This window comes from Drosophila mauritiana, chromosome 3R (assembly GCF_004382145.1).
Source record: "Drosophila mauritiana strain mau12 chromosome 3R, ASM438214v1, whole genome shotgun sequence".
In the NCBI taxonomy this organism is placed as follows: domain Eukaryota; kingdom Metazoa; phylum Arthropoda; class Insecta; order Diptera; family Drosophilidae; genus Drosophila; species Drosophila mauritiana.
Genome location: NC_046670.1, coordinates 9095987 through 9114883, shown reverse-complemented (window position 1 = coordinate 9114883; position 18897 = coordinate 9095987). Strand labels below are relative to the sequence as shown.

General features: G+C 45.9%; 1 protein-coding gene across 18 annotated transcripts in view; it reads right to left on the bottom strand.

Moving 5' to 3' along the window:
- Window positions 1-501: 501 nt before the first annotated feature.
- LOC117142965 (regulating synaptic membrane exocytosis protein 2) overlaps window positions 502-18897 on the bottom strand; it is a 41266-nt gene continuing 22870 nt past the window's right edge. For 5 of the 18 annotated variants that reach the window (XM_033307306.1, XM_033307308.1, XM_033307302.1 and 2 more), the window contains 9 exons: window positions 11654-12046; window positions 11150-11493; window positions 7607-10203; window positions 7255-7380; window positions 6673-6922; window positions 2981-3158; window positions 2751-2918; window positions 1820-2688; window positions 502-1040 (listed from right to left, as the gene is read on the bottom strand). In XM_033307306.1, coding sequence (XP_033163197.1) covers window positions 2482-2688; window positions 2751-2918; window positions 2981-3158; window positions 6673-6922; window positions 7255-7380; window positions 7607-10203; window positions 11150-11493; window positions 11654-12046 — 4263 coding nt within the window. In that variant the 3' untranslated portion in view covers window positions 502-1040; window positions 1820-2481. Of the gene's footprint in view, window positions 1041-1274; window positions 1439-1819; window positions 2689-2750; window positions 2919-2980; window positions 3159-4266; window positions 4487-6672; window positions 6923-7254; window positions 7381-7606; window positions 10204-11149; window positions 11494-11653; window positions 12047-12940; window positions 13064-15088; window positions 15275-15953; window positions 16089-16152; window positions 16291-16373; window positions 16988-17557; window positions 17864-17996; window positions 18244-18897 lie in introns of those variants that run through there. The other 13 variants (XM_033307295.1, XM_033307304.1, XM_033307294.1 and 10 more) reach the window with 13 other exon arrangements.

Sequence of the window (18897 nt, the reverse complement as noted above, 5' to 3'; positions counted from 1 at the left end):
AGAGCTAACCAAAAGCTATATAGCCTAAAATCGGGGAAGCGGTAGTTGGTAGTCGGATATCCGGATGTGGTGTATATGTAACGTGTGTGGATCTCCTATGTACAGCTTAGGTTCAGATTTTGCATTATTAAGTTAAACTTTCTCGTCTTTCTGGCTTGGTAAATATTTGTTGTTCTTTTTGTTCGATTAATACATATCTCATGTCCCTTCTCTTTAGTTACCTAATCTTAAGCTTTAACTTTATCGGTTTTATCGTAAGTTAGGCTTATTTAAGTGTTAGTGGTTCTTTGCTTGCTTAAACAGTAAATATATTTATGTATATATCGATTTATATATGTATGTATATATACTTAAATAACTCCCTTCTCTGAAAATCTATAACTCCCTTTACTGATTTAGATTTAGCTATTTATTCAATAAACAATTTATATCCTTCTGCGTCTCTGCTCAGGCTAAGGCTTAGGCATGACTGACTCTAGCACTTGAACTTTATCCACCTTCTCCTTGTTCTTTGTTTTTTTTTTTGTTGGTTTTTTATGCTTTTATCAGTAATAGTTTAAGTAATAATAATCGTAGTAATCGTATTACGAAAATAATAGTGATCTTAGGTGTGTAATAAAAATTATTTTAAATATGCATAATTTACAAGTATCCGTTTGTCAAATGTTATCCGTTATATATGTGTATATGTATATATAGACTGCCTTTACATTTATCATTTAGCTGTATTCCGTAGTTACGTCTTTAAACATTTTACTGCACTGCTCTGCTCTTGTGTTCTCGTTTCTCGGTTCTCGGTTCTTTTAAATGCATTTGTTTTCATGACTTATAAAAATTAGATATTTCTCTTTGTTTTATATTTTGTATTCCTCCAAAGTCTTCCGCCGCCGTAGAATAGAAAAACAACAGATGTGGACTTAGCTTAGGCCAGCGACCTGCCGAATGAGGATCGGGCGGCTTCCTCTGGGATTCGCCGCTGCAGGATGTCCTTTGGTCCTTTGCTATTTGGCTGCCGGGCTGACAGCACTGGCGAATGGTTACTGCAAGGATACGTGGATCGATTAGCTTGCAATTTAACTGGGAGAGTGATTATCTGTGGGTGTTGTTAATCGTTTTTCGAACAAAGTGGGTTAGTAGCGGTTTCGATTTGAATCGGGTTATACATATCTTTTGTTTGTGTAAAATGGCAAAGTGGCGCAATGTGTGTAATTTGTTTAGCACTAGAGGAGTAAGCTTGAATTGATTTAAATTGTTATTGATTTGGGTGCACTTACTGAATTCAGTTCAGTTTAAGGTTCGCTTGAATTGAATTGTGCTTGGGTGCTTAAAGTGTTTTCGTTGTGGTGGCTGTTTGTTTGGGTGTCGATAGTGTTGGAAACTGTTATTCGCCGGGCTCCTCCATAATTACTGATTCGCCGGCCCAAACAATCGGTCGACCCTGGTGTAGTTTCAAAGTTGGTTGGTAACAGCACTGGTATTTCTTATTTCATTGCAATAGGTTTACAAAAGAGCTAGGCCTAGAAAACTGCTATATTATGTATGTATGTTGGTTGACTAGCCAGGTTTTGCCATTTTATGTTTCGAAATGTGGTTATTGTGGATGTGTTTTACCAAAGGTAAGTCAAACTTGGTGTTAGAGAAATTGAAAGCAAAATATTACGCATACGTAGTGTGGATCGTAAATAATAGTAATTTAAAATGAATCAACTGGATACTTAGCTACGCATGCACTAGGAAAATGCTAAGCAAAACGGTTTTGTGTTCGGTTCGGTTCTAGTAAATTGATTTTGATTGGGTAGTTGGGGATAGAGAAACATACCTATATGAGTATTATACGAGTCTATGTGAAAACTACGTTGAAGTAACGGTAACTTTAACGGTAACGGTGATTTATGGTGACTTGCGAAAGGTTATTTTCGTATTAATTTGGTATTGCAGTTTGGTATTTTTGATTGGTTTGCTTTCGATTAACTCTCCATTCAATGTTTCAGTTTCAGTACACAATGCGAATTGGTTCATTCTACTTTGCCTCATGGGAGTAGTGTTCTTGTGAGTTTCCGTGAGTTTAATAAGCTTTTCATTTACAGGAGTGCGTATGTATATTGTATATTGCTAACTAAAAACAACAAATGCTTTGATGTTCAGTATAGTATCGGTTTAATTTCAAATTGGTTGGCTGGACCGTTGAACTGATCTTTTGAGCTTGGGATTTATTTTTACAGGTGTTTTAAGACTGATTACGCTACAAATTTAAATAACTTTTGTTCTCGGTAACTTGCTATGAACAAAACGTTGAGCTAAGTACTATATAAATATATGTTCTGTGTGTTGACTTATATAAATATATGCAAGTGTTTTTTTTTGTTTATCAAATTTGCGATTTGCGAAATTTCTATTATACTTTTGTTTTTGTATTCTTGTACGATTTGAGTTTGAAATAATCTGGTTTTTAGTCGAGATTCAGTTTAGTTTAGTTTAGATCTAGAGTTTGAGTGAGTCGAGTGAGGCTATGGATGAGCGCCTAGAGCCTAAGCCTATATTAGTGGGACAACTGACCAGTGAGGTGGTGCCAAAGAGCTTGTACCAGCCGATCACGATATTCGACAGATTCAGATCGTCGAGCATTATCTGCGCCACGCCCATAAACACCTTCTTCTCGATGCGGCCATAGTCGCCCCACACGGTAATCTACAACATAAATGATGTAAGAATTAGTTCAGAAAAACCATATCCATTAATGAAAGACCCACCTGTAGTATGCAACCGGTGTAGGACTGCTTGAATACCAACTGCTGCTGGTACAGTGGATCCAGGGTGCGTCGAGCCGAGGAAGTCTTCATCTTGTCCACACAGCGCTTTCCCGACACTAGGTACACCTTTACATACGGAGCAGGTAGCATTTTTGACTGGGCTTTTTGCTGGGGATCACAGATAAAGTGTTAGAAAATCAGAAGGTGCTATATGAATGCGTCCGACCTACCTGTAAGCCCCTGGCCCGTATGACCTCCACCTCCAGACAGCCTTTTTGGTGGCACAGCGATAGCTGGATGTCGCCCAGCGAAGGAGCTCCCAGCACCTGGCGACCAACCAGTTGACCAGGTCCCAAACCATCCACGAACTCATTGAGGGCTCCATCGTTGCGCAACGAAGGGGAGAATCTATGTGAGGGGTTTGGGGATTTCGAGGGGTACGGGTGCGGGGTACAGTAAAGAAAGCACTTTAGTACAGCGTCGTTGGTGATGTTTCTTTGTATCATCTCTCATCTCAAGATCTTGTTTAAAAATTAGGTAACGAAATTTACACAAAGAAAGGAATTTGGTTTTCAGAGAAAGAAATAACTCTTTATACACAGGGAGTTGTAGAAAGACAGTAGATGTTGTAGTTTCAGTTGGTGGTTGCGATCGCAACTGTTCTGTGGTCTGAAATGGATCAGTGTGGTTGGTTGAGAGGTGGTTGCGGTGGTGAAGGTGATACTGAAGGTGGTACTGGTGGTGGTGGGTGCGGAGGAGAGAGACTAGTGGAGTCACGGTTTGATGGTGGCATGCAAGTGTTTTTCGTTTCGCGGAGCAAAAGTGCAGAGAAGGTAAGACTAGGACAAGGAGTTTTCTAGCCGAAACCTAGGTTATCTAAATAGAGAGAAACGAGTTCTCAAGAGTGGTTTTTGTTCTTACGATTTACAAAGCTTTGTTTGGTGATCGACTTATTATAATCCCTTCATTTACACACACATCGATAAGTGAGGATATCTTGTTATATACATATATATATAATATAGATATTGCTGAAAATTATAGTTAAAATTAAGTTAAAAAATCACAATTTATACACATTACAAGACAGAAAAATACACAAACAAGTCGAAGAATCAAACGGAACTCAAGGTAGGAAAAGTGGAATACACTTAGAGAAAAAATGTACGCAAATGCAGGCTCGCTTTCAGCGGTTTCTTTTTTTTATGTTCAAGGCGCACGCATATAGACATCGAAAAAAAAGAGTTGCAGGATGAAATAGTTTTGTTGTATTGTAGGAAAATTGGAGATGGGATCGCCACACAGATTACCATATACAAAAGCCAATGGATAGAGAGTTTTAGATTGAGCTGGACAGTCGGAGTGTGAGAGAATAGAGTCAGAGATACAGAGACAGGAACAAAGACAAAGACAGAGGCAGGCAAGATAGAGGTCCTTCGGCCGGAAAGGTGATACTAGGCTTGATAATAGTCTTGCTATGGCCAAGCGGCCAGGCGGATGCGATCGGGAGACTTACGATGAGCCCTCGGAGCTAGTGATCGAGTGAATGCTGCCGGCACTGTAACGTGTCACCGGAGGCACCGGCGGTACCTCCACCGACCGCTGGATGCTGCCCGCCGAGCCGCGCGACTGCCGCTGGTGGTATGGATGTGGTGGTGGTAGTGTGATATGGTGGTGACCAGCGGAGCTGGTCGAGCTGCCTGCTATTGCGAACTGTGCCTGGTATTGCTCTTGTTCTGCCGGAGACAACAAGACATATTTATACAGATGTGGTGTGTGTGCGCGTATATACAGGGGGTGATCTTAATCGGGTATGATCAATTGGATGATCCTATCATATCTAGACATTCAATAGTTATATGGTCGAAATATATAGGGCCACTATGTACAACCCTTAGAATTCCACTACTTATGGTTTACCAATGAAATATGATGTATCAAGGACTTCTGGAGATACTTAACAAGATATTTTGTATATCTCTGGTATATAACACAAGAAAGTTTTGATCTAGAAACTCAATAGCGACGATGTAGGGTTGGTGAGATTGCGACGTTGGGCTCTTGGAAACCACAAATCTCGAAAAACGAAACCCCAAAAGGAGAACGAGACAGAGTAGAGACGTAAACGGAAATCGGAATACAAAATTAGGGGTAAAATCAAGCGAGAACTTCAACTGAATAACCATAAGAACAAATATTATAGAGAACACATTATATGTATATATATATATTTATATATCAGCGAAAATTCATCGAAACTAGTGGCGTAAATGGCAACAACAATTGCGATGTATTACTAGAAACTCAACCCGTCTGGTTGTGTATTACACATCTAGTATTTATAGTGTGTTGAAGCTTTCTTGTGATTTATATATATTTACTATGCACTTTTTTTGTTCCACTAATATCGTGTGCAATGCGAATTTTGTTTGCGTCTTGATTTTTGGCCAATTTTCTGATGATGTATCTGGTTGTTGATAATGCAGCTGTTGTTTGAGATACTTGTTGTTGAATTTGTGGTGTGTTGGTTGTTGATTGTTGTTGTTGTTGTTGTTGCTGTTGGATGTCTTTTGACTTTCTGTGACAGAGCTCCCTGTATACATACTTAGTTATCCAAATCGTATTTGCGGTAAACATAATCGAACTGAAGGATAATCTTGCGGGAGGCAGATGATAAACATTAGTTCGTTGGCGGAAGAATCGAGAAACTCAACCGATCTACGGTCCCTTTTTTGCTTTTTTTTTCATTTTCTTTGAAAGGGGGGAGATTCTGCCCGGCTGTGTGGATGCACTCCGTGTTGGGGATGTAGACTCTTACCGCTTACAACAAAAAGCCGTAGCTGAAGCCAAGTATCTAGCTTTAGGCTTTAACTATGACAATATCTTTTTGAGAGGCTGTAATAGAGTGGTAGTAGCTAGGTATGTCGAGTACGGTGGTTACGAGAGAGAGAGTATATAAGTAGGTATAGGTTGGCTTAACTCAATGCATGCAAATCGAATAGAACGCTAGGATAATAATTAATGTTGTGTGGTTTGGTTATATAAGAATGGCATTAGCAATCGGTACGGCTTAGGTTAGTAATAGTACATAGAGTATGCTGCTACGAAAGTAAAATGCAATTGGGGCGCAGCCACACCGACGCACAGTGCGTGCGAAAAGTGTGTGCCACGTGTGCGCACAGGCGAAAGCTTTGCTCAAGAGCCGGCATTTTCCGGGAAAACTGCGGATGGGCAAAGCTTTCGGTGTGCTCCGCTTCGTTTTAAAGGGGGCTTCCCCTTTTATGGGGATTACCCCTTGTAAGCCTAAAAATACGTATCGACTTTGGATTGGTTTGTTGGTTCTTGGTTTGTTGGTTTATTTGGGTTGTTCTGGTTCTGGATAAATTTGTATTGCTGCGCCTGCGCTTTAAAAGGATATCGGAAATAATAAATCAAGTTAACTTGGGAAAGGCGGGTTACGTTAAAAGTTACGTTAAAGTTGGTCATGCCTGCGAAAAATATAGACATAGAGAGCTTTGGCTGAAGCTTTGGCAAGAGAGCGCGCGCGAAAAGTCAGAGAGCAAAGTGAATGAAAAGCTCTTATATCTAGGGATTGAAGGACTAACATCCTGTGTGCTGAACGGGAATTTGTTTTCGGGTTGGGGTATCTGTTACCGTTACTGTACTGTTACTGCCTTACGGTTACTGATACGACTAATGTTTATCATCTCAATCGATAGCCTGACTGGCATTGGCTTCACTCGTTAAACAGCTTCGCTTTCCTCCTCCAAAAAGGCAACTCAAAACTTAAAAAGAAAGTCACAAAACGATAATCAACCGAAAAGAACTGATAGCATAGCATAGTAAAGTAGAAGTTTAGAGTAGAGTAGAAGAGAGTAGAGAGAGAAGATAGTTTGGAGTTGAAAGTTGGACTTGTGCGCACCTTTCCCCGCCGGCACCATCGCCGAAGAACTGCTCGATGGCGTCCGCCTCCGAGGACGAGCCGCGGGACAGGCCGCCCCCGCCGGCGCCACCTGACCCACCGGCGGCACCACCGGCACCGCCGAGACTGACGCCCAATCCGCCACCGGTTCGCAGTTCCCGCGTTATATCGCCGGGCAGCACTTCTTCGCTGCGGTGCACCGTGAACGAGTTCTTACCCTTCTTTCCAAAGCCCATACGTCTTTTACGACCTTCGAGTATGGCATTTTACACAATTTTAGTATTCTTAGTATTACTTTATAATTGGTTAGTTTGGTTAGCTTCGCTATATGGTTATGGTTATGAGTTGGGTTACTGGTTAGTTGTTAGTTGGGCAAAAGCAAAATCGAATGGCAAAGCAATGGATCAAAATAAGAATATATATGGACTGCTCCTGAAGGAAATCAAGTTCCAAACTGAGCCTACGAATAACTGGGCAAATGACGAACTGATTGATTGATTGACTGGCTGACTGAGCAACACAAGGCAACGGAACGAGAACGGTTAACGAGCGCAAACAGAGAACGGAACAAATTCGCCCTACCTGTGGCCGAAAGCTGCGACGTGGAGTTGGACTTCTTGCCCATGCCGCTGCCTCCTTTCGGGGATCGCTCCTGGTCGACGCCGCCGCCCTTCTTGCGATCGTTCGCGGTGTCCGAGAGGCTGCCATCTGTGAAAGGACATTTGTTACATATACAAGTTAAATTAATTTGAGAAATTATGGATTCTTAAGGGCATTGTAATTACTGCCATATATACACAATGCGTATCACATTTACAGTACTAAATGTTTAAGATTTATTAAAGATACAAGTGCGGGATTATGCCCGTTTGATCAAATATGTCTTGATTAGTGGAGGTTCTCCCCAATTCCCACTAGGTGACCTTTTACTCACCGACTTTATCTTCGGCACTTGCGCCCTCCGCTGACTTGGAGCCACCAGCCTCTTCGGCGCCGTTCTTGTCCTTGTCGTACTCGCTAAAGTCGTCGTCCAGCATAGCATCGATGGCATCCCAGTCGATGGCGTCCAGCGGAGCATCAGCGTCCGCGTTAGCATCCGCGTCAGCATTAGCGTTCGTTGTTGTGGTTGTTGTTGTTGCGTTTGGTTCGTTCGTGTTATTCGTTGTTGTTGTTGTTGGATTTGTGGCAGTTTTTGTAGCATTTGTTGCATTTGCGGTTGTCGTTGTCGCCGCATTCGTTGCATTCGACGATGTTGTGGTTGTTGTTGTTAATGTGGTTGTTGGATTCGTGTTTTGATTTGTGCATGTATTTGGTGGTTGTAGTAGTTGTTGTTGTTGTTGTGATTGTTGTTGTGTGGCGTCGAGCGTCAGGTTGTTGGCGTCATTTATGGTGTTCGTGTTTTGTTGTGGTGTTGATGATGGGGCACGTTTGTTATTGTTGTTGAGATTGTTGGGTGATCCATGAAGTTGTTGTTGTTGTTGTGGTGGTGGTGGTTGGGGATTTGCAAAAGAGGAAGAAGAAGCATTATTAGCATTAGTACCACCGACGACAAGATGCCCAGCAGCGGCAGCAGATGTTGCACCACCGCTCCCACTACTAGATTTCGTCAGCTGCTCCGATGCCATCATCGATCCGCTAATGGCGGTGGTGCCTTCTTTCCCTTTTTGCCTAACTGATTGTTGTTGTAATTGTTGTTGTTGTTGAAGTTGTTGATTGTGACTTTGGCTAACACTAACACTACTCGCTTGGCTATTGTGGTGGTTGGTGTGGTGGTTGCTATTGTGTGTACTGGTAGTGTTGTGTGCACCACCGCTACCCATTCCGTTGCCCTGTTCCACCATTCCCGCTGCCGCAGCATTCAGCCCATCCATTCCCGATCCCGGCTCCATTGGTGAAAAGTTGTGGGCATTCTGCGCACTGGGCGGATGCGGCAAATTCCTTCGGCGCTTCAAATACGGTGCCGCCGGTCCGTACAGCTTTTGTTGACTGGTCCGCTGCAAATCTAGCGACATATGGTTCCTGGGATCCGCCAGTCCACGTTGTCGGTGCGCTCCGCGAAAGAGGGATGGAGCCACGCCCCGTCGCGTCCAGCCCACATCCGAGTCGTAGGTAATGGTCACTATCTTGTCATCCGTTACCAGGAAATGCGAGTGACTCAGCGGATGGTTGGCATCCACATTTGCACCCATATAACTCTGCCGAATATTGGTCTCCGATCCGTAGCGTCGCGACATTGCCGCCGTGGGTGAGTAGCTGGCATACGGATTCGAATGGGGATAAGGATAGTCTCCAGACGAAGGCATCACCTCGTCCTCGTACCGAATTCGACGGCGGCCCCAGCTCTTCGTGTGCAGATCATCGTAGTCTAGCGACCGGGATTGTCCCTCGTGAAAGAGTCGCCTTCGCTCCAGCTTCGGTTTCTTCAGGATCGAAGTTGGTTGCGCCTTAGCTTCCGAAATGGGAACGGCTGCCACGAGGGCATCTTCGCTCAATTGGCGAGACAGACGCAGCACCGATTGCGTGGGCGGAGGTGCAGGAGTGGCCATTTGTCCCCTGGCACGCCGATGTGCATTTGGAGTGGGCGTGTGAACATGGTAAGTGGGAACCACACCAAGATTCAGTTGCGGTCCCGTTAATCCACCCAGGAAGTGCTGATCCACACACTCGCCGCACATCGCAGGATCCGAAGTGGGTGGCTCCCCGTAGCCCATCGGCTGATGCTGTGGGTGCGGATGGGCATCCGCCAAACAGCAGGGATCCTGGCAAGCCCCGATTGCCAGACCGGCGGCGGTCAAGTGAAGGGTGTGGTGCGTCGACAGCACCACCGGCTGACTTCCATTCTGGCAGTGGCTGCAGCTCTTGTCCTGGTGGTCGCGTACATAGCCCACCAGCGAACTAGGCGTCGTAGAGGCGTGGTCGTGGGCGTGGGGGTGGACGCCCGCGGGCGAGGAGCTGCGGAAGAAATTCGTGATGGGCGTGGTAATGCGCTTGAATTGCTCAAAGCTCGGCAGCAGCGGCAGCGGATAGGCAGCGGCGGTGGCTTGTACGTTCGGTTTCAGTCCGTTGGACCGTCGTGGTGGATAAATGTTATCGATATCGATGTCGAATGGCTGTGGTGGCAAATGGGGCGATGGCGAGTAGAAGACGGAATGTGGATGTAAATGGGGATCGATTGGCTCCATCATCTCCTCGGCCATTGTGCCGGGCTCAACGTAGAATTGTTCCACCAACTGGCCGCTATTGGCATCGGTAACCAAGACCTGATGAGGTGGCTGTATTCCAATTCCCGCCGAAATGGGTGGGGAATCTGCTGCAGCCAGAGCGGCCAGCTGCTGCAGTTGCTCCAGCTGCTCCAGCAATACCAACTGCTGGGCACCGCCCACCGGCAGATAGTCGCAGTCATCCACTTCGATGGTGTTGGCCCTTCCGGGCTCCGAGTGGTGCAGCCGCAGTCCGGTAATGGGTTCGCCTCCTGCTCCCCCGAGGAAGCTGTTGCGGACGCCAAAGAGATTGCGCCAGTTGCGGGGGAAGCTAATGGTTATTGCGGACAACGGTAACGGGTGGTATCGGGTGGTAACGGTTGGCAGCGGTGGTAAGTGGTTTGTGGTGAAAACATTTCAGTTTCGAGGCATGCAAGAGTGTAGAAAGGGATCGGATATGTTGGTAGTAATGCCACGTATTATTACCAAATGAGCGTGATTTTTCAAAAGACAGCGCTCGCCATGTGGTGAGTTTTGAGAGTGTGGTAGGTTGGTGGTTGTTGTTGAACAATTAACAAGGCGCATTCGTGGGGAAGATAGAACGATTAACGTCCGAGGTCAGCGTTTGGTTCGAGGTGAGTGTGTGGTTTTTTCGATTGTTGTGGTGAGTTGTAGTTGAGTGTTGTTGAGTTTGGTGGTGAGTAGTTGCCGTGTAAGCGTGTGGTGAGCACAGCACGCGAGAGAAGCATTTAAACACAAACACAAAGAGAGTACGCGCGACGATAGCGGCGTTGTTGATTGTTGTTGAGATTTTCATAGAGATTTGATTTTTATTTTAAGCGGTTTGGTTTTGTCGGTTGGTTTGGCAAACGCAAAAAGTAAATGCAGAAAAGAAACTTTATGTTTTCGCTATCGTTTTTCGTTGGTTTCAGTGTGCCCTTCATGGTGTTAGTGTATCTGTGTTAGCGAGATACTGGTGCGTGTATATGTGTTCAAGTCAAAGAGAGAGAGAGTTGGGCGGTAAGCGCTCCGATTCTGATCGTGATCCAATACCAATACTAGTTTAGAGCCTAATTCAGGGTAATTTGGGATTTTGCTCGCATCTACCACGCAGAAAGTTAATGTGAAGGAAGACCAATGGGCCAGAGCGGAATTTCAGCATAATTTTGGCAGCGTAGCTTGGCATAGTTGGCTTACTTAACTAATAGCTAATGACTTGGGCTCGACTGGCACTCCTCCATACACCTCCTCCTCTCCTCAGTCTGGCGCCCACTTACCTGAGTCCGCGCGACGTGCGCGGTCGCTCCGACTGCGTGGAGAAGGCGCTGGAGGTCACGCTGACCACCGACTCCATGTCCGAGTCGCCGAACTCGCCCATAAAGTCCTTGTCCGGCGACAGCGAGTGCCTTGGTCGCATCCGCGCGTCCATAGAGTGCAGGTCGCTGTCGGACAGTCCCGTGTAATGGCGCTCCCATCCGCCCATTCCGGTGCTGCGGTAGGTGGCCTGGTGATGCGGCTGCCGTGTGCGGTGCCGCCCGAAGCGACCACCCGAGGCCAACCGCTCGTCGAAATCCTGACCCAGTCGATCTCGCAGCATCGCACTGCGGGAGGTCTGCGGCACCTGGAGTAGAAAGAGCGAAAGTTGAGTTGTCTGCTGATTTTTTAAAGAAGTTATTATACGAAAACTCTAGGTGTTTTTTGGTGTAAAAGGTTGTGGCTTATATAACCCCCCTATATTATAGCCTTTCATTTTTGACAACTCATCCCGTATTGTTGGTTACCTGTGGTAGCTGCCTCTTCTTTGGAGATCCCGTGGGCGTGGCTGTGGCCGATCGCGACTGGAATCGCTGCTGCTGCGAAGCAGACGCCGCCGCTGAGGACGCACCACCCGGTCCCTGGTAGGCCGATGGGGCGTTGGGCGAGGAGCCGTGTACTGGAAGCACTGGATAGTCTATGTAGCGTTCGTCGGGTGGCGATAAGGAGCCCCGTCGGGGACTGGTGCTCCGATAGCCGTAGGCGGGTCCGCCGGAGGGCGCTCCTCCTACTCCGCTGCTGTGGTAACCGTCGCTGGGTGCCGCCGAGTGACTCCGCTGGCTGAGGCTCATGCCACCGGGACCGATGGCGGAGCCGACACCATTACCACCTCCGCGACGATAGTAGCCGGTGGCAGAGGCCTGCTCGTGGTGCATCAGATGGTGGCATGGAAAGTAGAGTGTGGTTTAGTGGTGCACCCTTGGACCGAAGCTCAGTGATCCCCGCACGGGGGATCCCGCAGGGATTCTGACAAACATTCGGATTAGAGCTTACTGACTAGGTTTGAGTGAGTGGTATCTGGGTGGTTCATGTGGTTTTGTGGCAGGCATTAAAAGTGTGTTTTTGGTCTTTTGTGTGTGACAGAGTTTCGTGTCATTGATTAACTGTTACTGCAACTTCTACTGGAACAAAAACACAGGTAAGTTCATATAGATATATATGATTAAACGTAGGAGCTGAGTTAAGAGAGCAAGAGATAGAGAGCCAAACAAATTGGTTAAAAATACACTTTCGAAACGAAATCAATCAAGATACATTTAGAGCCGCACGCGACTTGTTAGCTTATTAGTGGGTTATAATCGGTTAGTTAGGTTTATTAAAAGATTAGCATAAACTCTGAATTGAAAGTGCAGTAAGTTGGCAGTGGTTTTGGTCTAACTAAGACACTAGCTAAACTTGTGGGAATGGTCAAGATATGTTAGGACTGATTTTACGTGAGTCGAAATGAGACTTTCGAATATAGGTTTGTTTAAGGTCTAAAGGTCTAGCCAACAGGGCTTAAAGTTATGATGAAATATTTATTATCAATAGGCAGATTTATAAGCCTTTTAAAATCAAAATAGTATGTAAATTGAATGAGACTGTAAACCGTTTGAACTCTAGTCCTAGGAATATTTTGAGAACTCTACCCCAAGGTAGTTCCTAAGATATTATATCCCCACTTGCAGTGTTTTCTTTGTCTGTACTGTTCTGTTGCTTGTTTGGCCTGCTGGCCATTTTGTTGGGTGGTTCGTTAATTTAGCTTGGGTGCAAACCTGATTGTGGTAACTTTGTCCAATGCCAGATACAGTGCGGTAGTCGCGGGCCACCATCCCGGCCACCCGTTTGCGGCCCTGGGGCGACATGTCACGTCGGGACCGACGCTCGTTTAGATCGAGCTGGATCGTCGTGTTTGGGTTTCGGATTGGAGGTCGGAACGCAGGGGTTTCCAACGGATGGGTGGGGGTGGTGGGATTTCGGGGTTCATTTGAGTGAGGGTTTGGAATCGAGAGAAAAAGAAGGAGCAGACAATAGAGAAATTTACATATGATCAAAATGAATGGAGAGTTTGGAGCACAGTGTGATGCTGTTTTAAATGTGTGGGATTTCAGATATTGCGTTGAAAATATAGACCTCATACATTGTGTTTGTGTGGGAGTGTCTCTGGGTATTCAGTGGTTTATCGGGGTATGTGTTCGATTGATTAACTCAACTCACATCAAGTATACGCAATGCTACACACTTAAAGCTACGGGGTGAAGAAGCCACAAGGAAAGCGGTGGAAAGGGCATTTCGCAGGTGCTAAGTGATGGATAGATGGACTAAAGCGGTTCTCTACCAGGGCATGCAAAGCGGTTTTAAGTTTTCAAGTTTTCAGGTGCTCTTCAATGGTTTTTTAGTTTGATCGTGGAGCTTATGACAGAGGGATAGTTTTAGAGTTTAGAGTTCAGAGATAGCCTTGGGCAGTATGTGTTCTCAAGTTTACACGGTTTACACGGATTCTTAACTTAAAGCACTTGGCTTATATGACTTAGACTATATTAACTTTCATCTTAAATGCAATAGTTATCGTTATCGTTAGCTGAAAAGGCGCGACCAAGTAGGGCTTAAATTCGATTTGGGCTCTTAGAACAGAGAGTTAGTAGAACGACAGTTTAGACTTCGAAGAGATAGAGGCAGTAGATCGAGAGAAAGAGAGAGAAAAATTTAACACACGCACAACGAAACAACGACACCAATTAGTTGAATAAAGTTTCAAACGAACTAAAAATACACCATGATAACGAAAATACTTTGTACAATTGCTGGAGGGTGTCATGTCTTGTTTTGGCCAAAAACATGAACAGTCGGCATCAGTCCGATTCTGTCCCTGACCATGAACCAGTTAGAATGTGTGTTTGTATCCGTGTCTGTGTTGGTATTTCTATTTGTATTTGTATTTGTGTCTGTGCATGCGAACTGAGAACTGATAACTGACAGGAACAGGAACTGGAACCGCAAAATGGAGCCCTCTGATGGAGCACACAGGATGGTCATGTACGTATGGGTTATTCTTTTCTTTTCGTTTGCGATTGCTGTGCTGGCTGATGGTGATGCTTATGCTGATGCTGCTGCTCATGGCATGTGATTTGTGAGTTACAGTTAGAAAAAGCACACACACAAAGAGGGGAGACAGATAACAAACTATAGGAACCCAAATAAGCACACTAAGCTCCACAGAATTTTCGATTCACCGAAGACTGTACTCTCTTACTTTTATGATTTAATGTCAAAGGTTAAGGTGAATTTTTACAAATCTTTCTTCAAATGTAAGATGTTTTATATATAAATTTTAATCAATCCAATTGATGATATATTAATATATTATATTATATATATTATCATCATTATTATTCATAACACTAAGGTTTTAGGTAATCAATAGATCCATCTCTTCTATGATTAAGTTCCCTCTCATATTTTTATGAATATTTTCCGAGTAAGAGTACACAGCCGGTATAGTTTTGATTTTTCGCGTCAAATGCTTTGTGGGCATATGCGTGTGTGTGTGGCTTAGTGGGTGGCTGGGGGCGGAAATGTTCGCTTGTTTGTATGTATGCATGTATCTGTGTGTGGGGCTGAGTGCCACTGGAAGTTGGCAAGCTGCGATTGAAGTCTAATGTATGCACGTGTCGGTGTTTTAGGTCTCCTCGCTCTTGTTGTTGCTGTCAGTTGTTTTGGCTTGGATGAGACCTCCCCGTTTCTCGATGTGTACTATATACATATGAAATAATAAATTTGATTCGGTTTCTGTAACTCCCGAAGCTTGTTTCTTGTGTGTGTCCTAAGTGGTGCTTTCGCTCAGTGTAGTGTTGCTCTGATGTTTGTTGTTCAGGCTGTTGTTGTTGTTGAAGTTGTTTTCAAGTTGTTGTGGTGGCTGTTACCTCTAGCAGGGGCGGCGGACTCGCTGAGCTGCCCATGGACGAGATGCTGGCCCCCGGAGTCATTCCATCGATGTCGCAGTCGGACGTGGTGTCCGAATCACTAAGGCGCGACATGGTGCTCGGCGGTGATAAATGATCTGTCGGTGTCAGTATCAGGCCGTCCACATCGCTGCCCTCGTCACGTAACTGTTTTCGTTGTTGGTTGTTTAGTTGGTTGGTTGTTGTCATAAATTTTGCGTCGCAATGTTGTATGGATATCGCACGTGTTGTTGTTTTTGATGATGTTATTGTTGTTGTAGTTGGCAATGGTGGGTGGTGTTTTTTTTTTTTTTATTTGGGTGGTGATGTATTGGCGGGTGCACGACAAAAAACCAACGAAAAATAAACAGATTATGACAATGCGGAGTTAATAATTTGGTTCAAACCGGGCAGCTGCTGCGGGGGGGCTGAGCAGGGTGGGTAAAGGACATTACCAGGTTGATTCTGGCCTTCACTTTCATCCATTTACCTTAAATCTCACGATCTTAAGTTACAAAGCTATTAGGAAGTTTTATATTGTGAGCTGGGAAAGTGAAGACCAAATCCACCTAAACATCGAGCTTTACAAACCAATGAACAAAAACAAATAATTGTAATCAAACGATAACATTTTCCATTTGACTTTTAGCCAGATTTGTGTTAAGTTTTTCACTCGCCGAAACTTCGTTCGTGGAACTGAACCTGAACTCTGTGTGTTTCCATCGATTTCATTTCATTTTCTTTTCAAGTGTTTACCAACACCTCCTTAACAACCAGGAAACGGAAACGAACGAACGCAAAATGGAAACCAAATGAACGAACTTAAAGAGCCGCGGCCCACACATACGAGATAGGAGGTGTCCTGGTGGGGCTGCAGCTGATACCACTCGGCCTCGTCGTCCAGGATGTGGTGCGCCAGATCGATGACCACCTCGCCGATGAAGTCGTTGGCCCCGTACCGCACATAGTCCCACAGCGTCACCTTTCGAATGGAATCATCTCGGTGGATTAATCATATAGAGGTGCTCTAATGTGGGACAACTCACCTCGAGCAGTCGGCCGTTGAGGTCGCAGCGTCTCAGACCCGAGTAGACAAAGGTCTGGCCCCATCGGGGCTCGCAGGTGGTGCCCACCGTCTTCGTTCGCCGCTTGGATTTGTGGCTTCGATCGGGCAGAAGGAACACCTTGCACGGGAAGAAATAATAGTTCATTTATAGGTAGATAATTAGGCAAATCTTAATAGTTTCATTTGGCTGAATTCACTCACTTTTGCATATGGATTGCGGCCCGCTCCGCTCTGGCGCAGGGAGAGTCCGGTGGCGCAGACCAGGGTCACGATCAGCTGCAGGGTGTTCTGGTCGTAGCCGAGCTTCAGCTGCAGCCGCCCCTCGATGGGGATGGGCTGTGTGGTGGTGCCGGAGCCGCTGCCCATGCCGATGCCACCGCCCACCCCGTGGCCTTGCAGGTGGGCGGCGGGCGGACCCTGGTGCTGGTGCGGATGCGGAAGCGGATGCTGGTGCGGGTGGTAGTGGTGCGGGTGCGGGTGGTGATGGTGGCCCGCCGTCGTTGTGCCGTGCAGGCCGCCAGGGGCGGAACCGGAAGCGGACGCCGACGCGTGGACGGGGCCGTGGGCGGAGGCGGGGGCGTGGACGCTGCTGGTGCTGCTGCCGCTGCCGCTGCCACTCCCGCTGCTGCTGTGGCTGTGGGTACTGTGGCTGGGTCCCAGGCGCTGCGTCTGCCCGACGCCGCCACGTTGCCGGAGTCCTGATCCTGATACCGATCCCGGTCCGGATACACTGGTGTGGATGTCCGGCGAGCCGGGCGAGGTGATTAGCACGCTTGGCTTGTCCCGATGGATTTCAATGGCCTCGACCGCGGGAGCTGTAAATTGGTTGAAGCCAAGGTTATGATTGGGAATATGCTAGGTATTCAGATAAATTTGAGTTGCGGTTAAGTCGAGTTATCATGTACTGTGTGGTATCGTTAGATGATAAGTCATAACATTGTGGTTGCATTAATGGATGTGACTTAGATCTTTGTTGTTCACTCATCAGTTTGCACCACCATACACACTTGACACATGTTCATTCAGGAAGTGAAGATAATGATAACAATTATATCTTTAATAGACTTTAATTGAATGTTTATGAATTTTATTCTAGTTTAATTAATGTGTTAATGTGAAGTTCCTCAGCTTGGGAATCGTGTTATTATTATATAATTTCGAAATCGTTGGAGTCAATATAAAAAACATATGTAGACTCGAATATTTTCCTAATTAATGAAGGTGTTGGCACCTCTAATGATGCATTGTAATTGAGGATGTCTTCAGAAATTACGGCGAAACACCCATTTCAATCACACTTGCTCACGCTCTTCCACAGACACACATCCCCTACAGAATCCGCCGTCTTTGGGAACCATTCATTCTATATGGACACGGTATAGTACCTTTGCGCTGCAGATATCTTCCCCCGCTGCTGACCACCGCACTGCCGGCCATGCTGCTCGCCAACCCGCTGTGCGGGAAGTTGGCCGAGGAGCGGCGAGCGGGCACACTGTTGGCGGATCCGCCGGAGGCTCCGCTGATGGGACTGACGTTGGTGCTGCTGCCGCCACTGCCGCAGCCGCTGCCGATCGGCCGGCTGACGATCAGTTCCACCTGGGCGTCCAGGCGACTCTCGTCGATGATGTCGTAGACCTCGTCGGCACTCTTGTTGTGCAGGCCGCGGCCATTCCACTCGAGGATCTCGTCGCCTGCTCCGTCGATCGATCGATGGATGAGCGTTGGATGAATGGCATGGAGATGTTTGAGCACAGACAGATATAAAGAATAGAGAGAAAAGTCAGAGTGAGATGTGATGGCTGGATGAAGTGGGATGCACATTACCTGGTCGAATCCTTCCCTCGAGATCGGCCACCGATCCGCGCTTCACCTTCTCCACAATGGCCCCGCATGGACCTCCTGCTCCTACCGCTGCTCCCGTTCCCGCTCCCGATCCCGATCCACCCGTTGCGAGGGGCTGACCGCCGTTGACCTTTAAGCCTAATATATCCTCCCCATCATAGTATTTACGCAATATCATGTGCCCGATCAGGCGAGTATTGTCCGCGGATGTTTGCCAATTCACCGGATTCTATATGCGCAGCGATCGATTTACGATTTACGTGGGTGTGGTGGTTGGGATGGTAATTGGTTTGATTTGGTTTGGTGATTGGTTATTATTATTTTGGTGGGATTGGTGGTTTACAGTTTACAGTTCGGATTGCGGATGATCGTGCATAGATTTTGGTTGTAAGTAGTTGGATGTGGTGTCGGTGGGGAGCCATCGTATGCGGGAAGTAGAATTGTTTTTAGTTAGCTTTTTGCACTGCTCGAAACGCCTTAGACATACAGCTTATACCCTAGACGTAACTTACAATTAGAGTTGGTCAACGAAAACATATGTATAACAGTAGAAAGTAACAGTTTTGTACAGTTTTTCACATTCAAGTTTTTGTTTTGTTTTTCTTAGAGTCTAGAAACATGTTCTACGCAATCACGGATAGTTGGCATAGCGCATAGATATAGATACAGAGTAGTTTTATTGGTATTCCTACATGTTTTGAGAACACACACGATTCAAGAGTTACCTCAACCTGAGGTACGGATCATATAAATTTCGAATGCTAAAAAACGGTGTGGGTTAACGACATTTAGCAATCATGCAGGGCGTGCTAAGGGGTTTTCGGATTTTTGGTTTTTTGGGTGGAGATTCATGCAAGCACAACACTTAGAGGTTTGGAAAAAG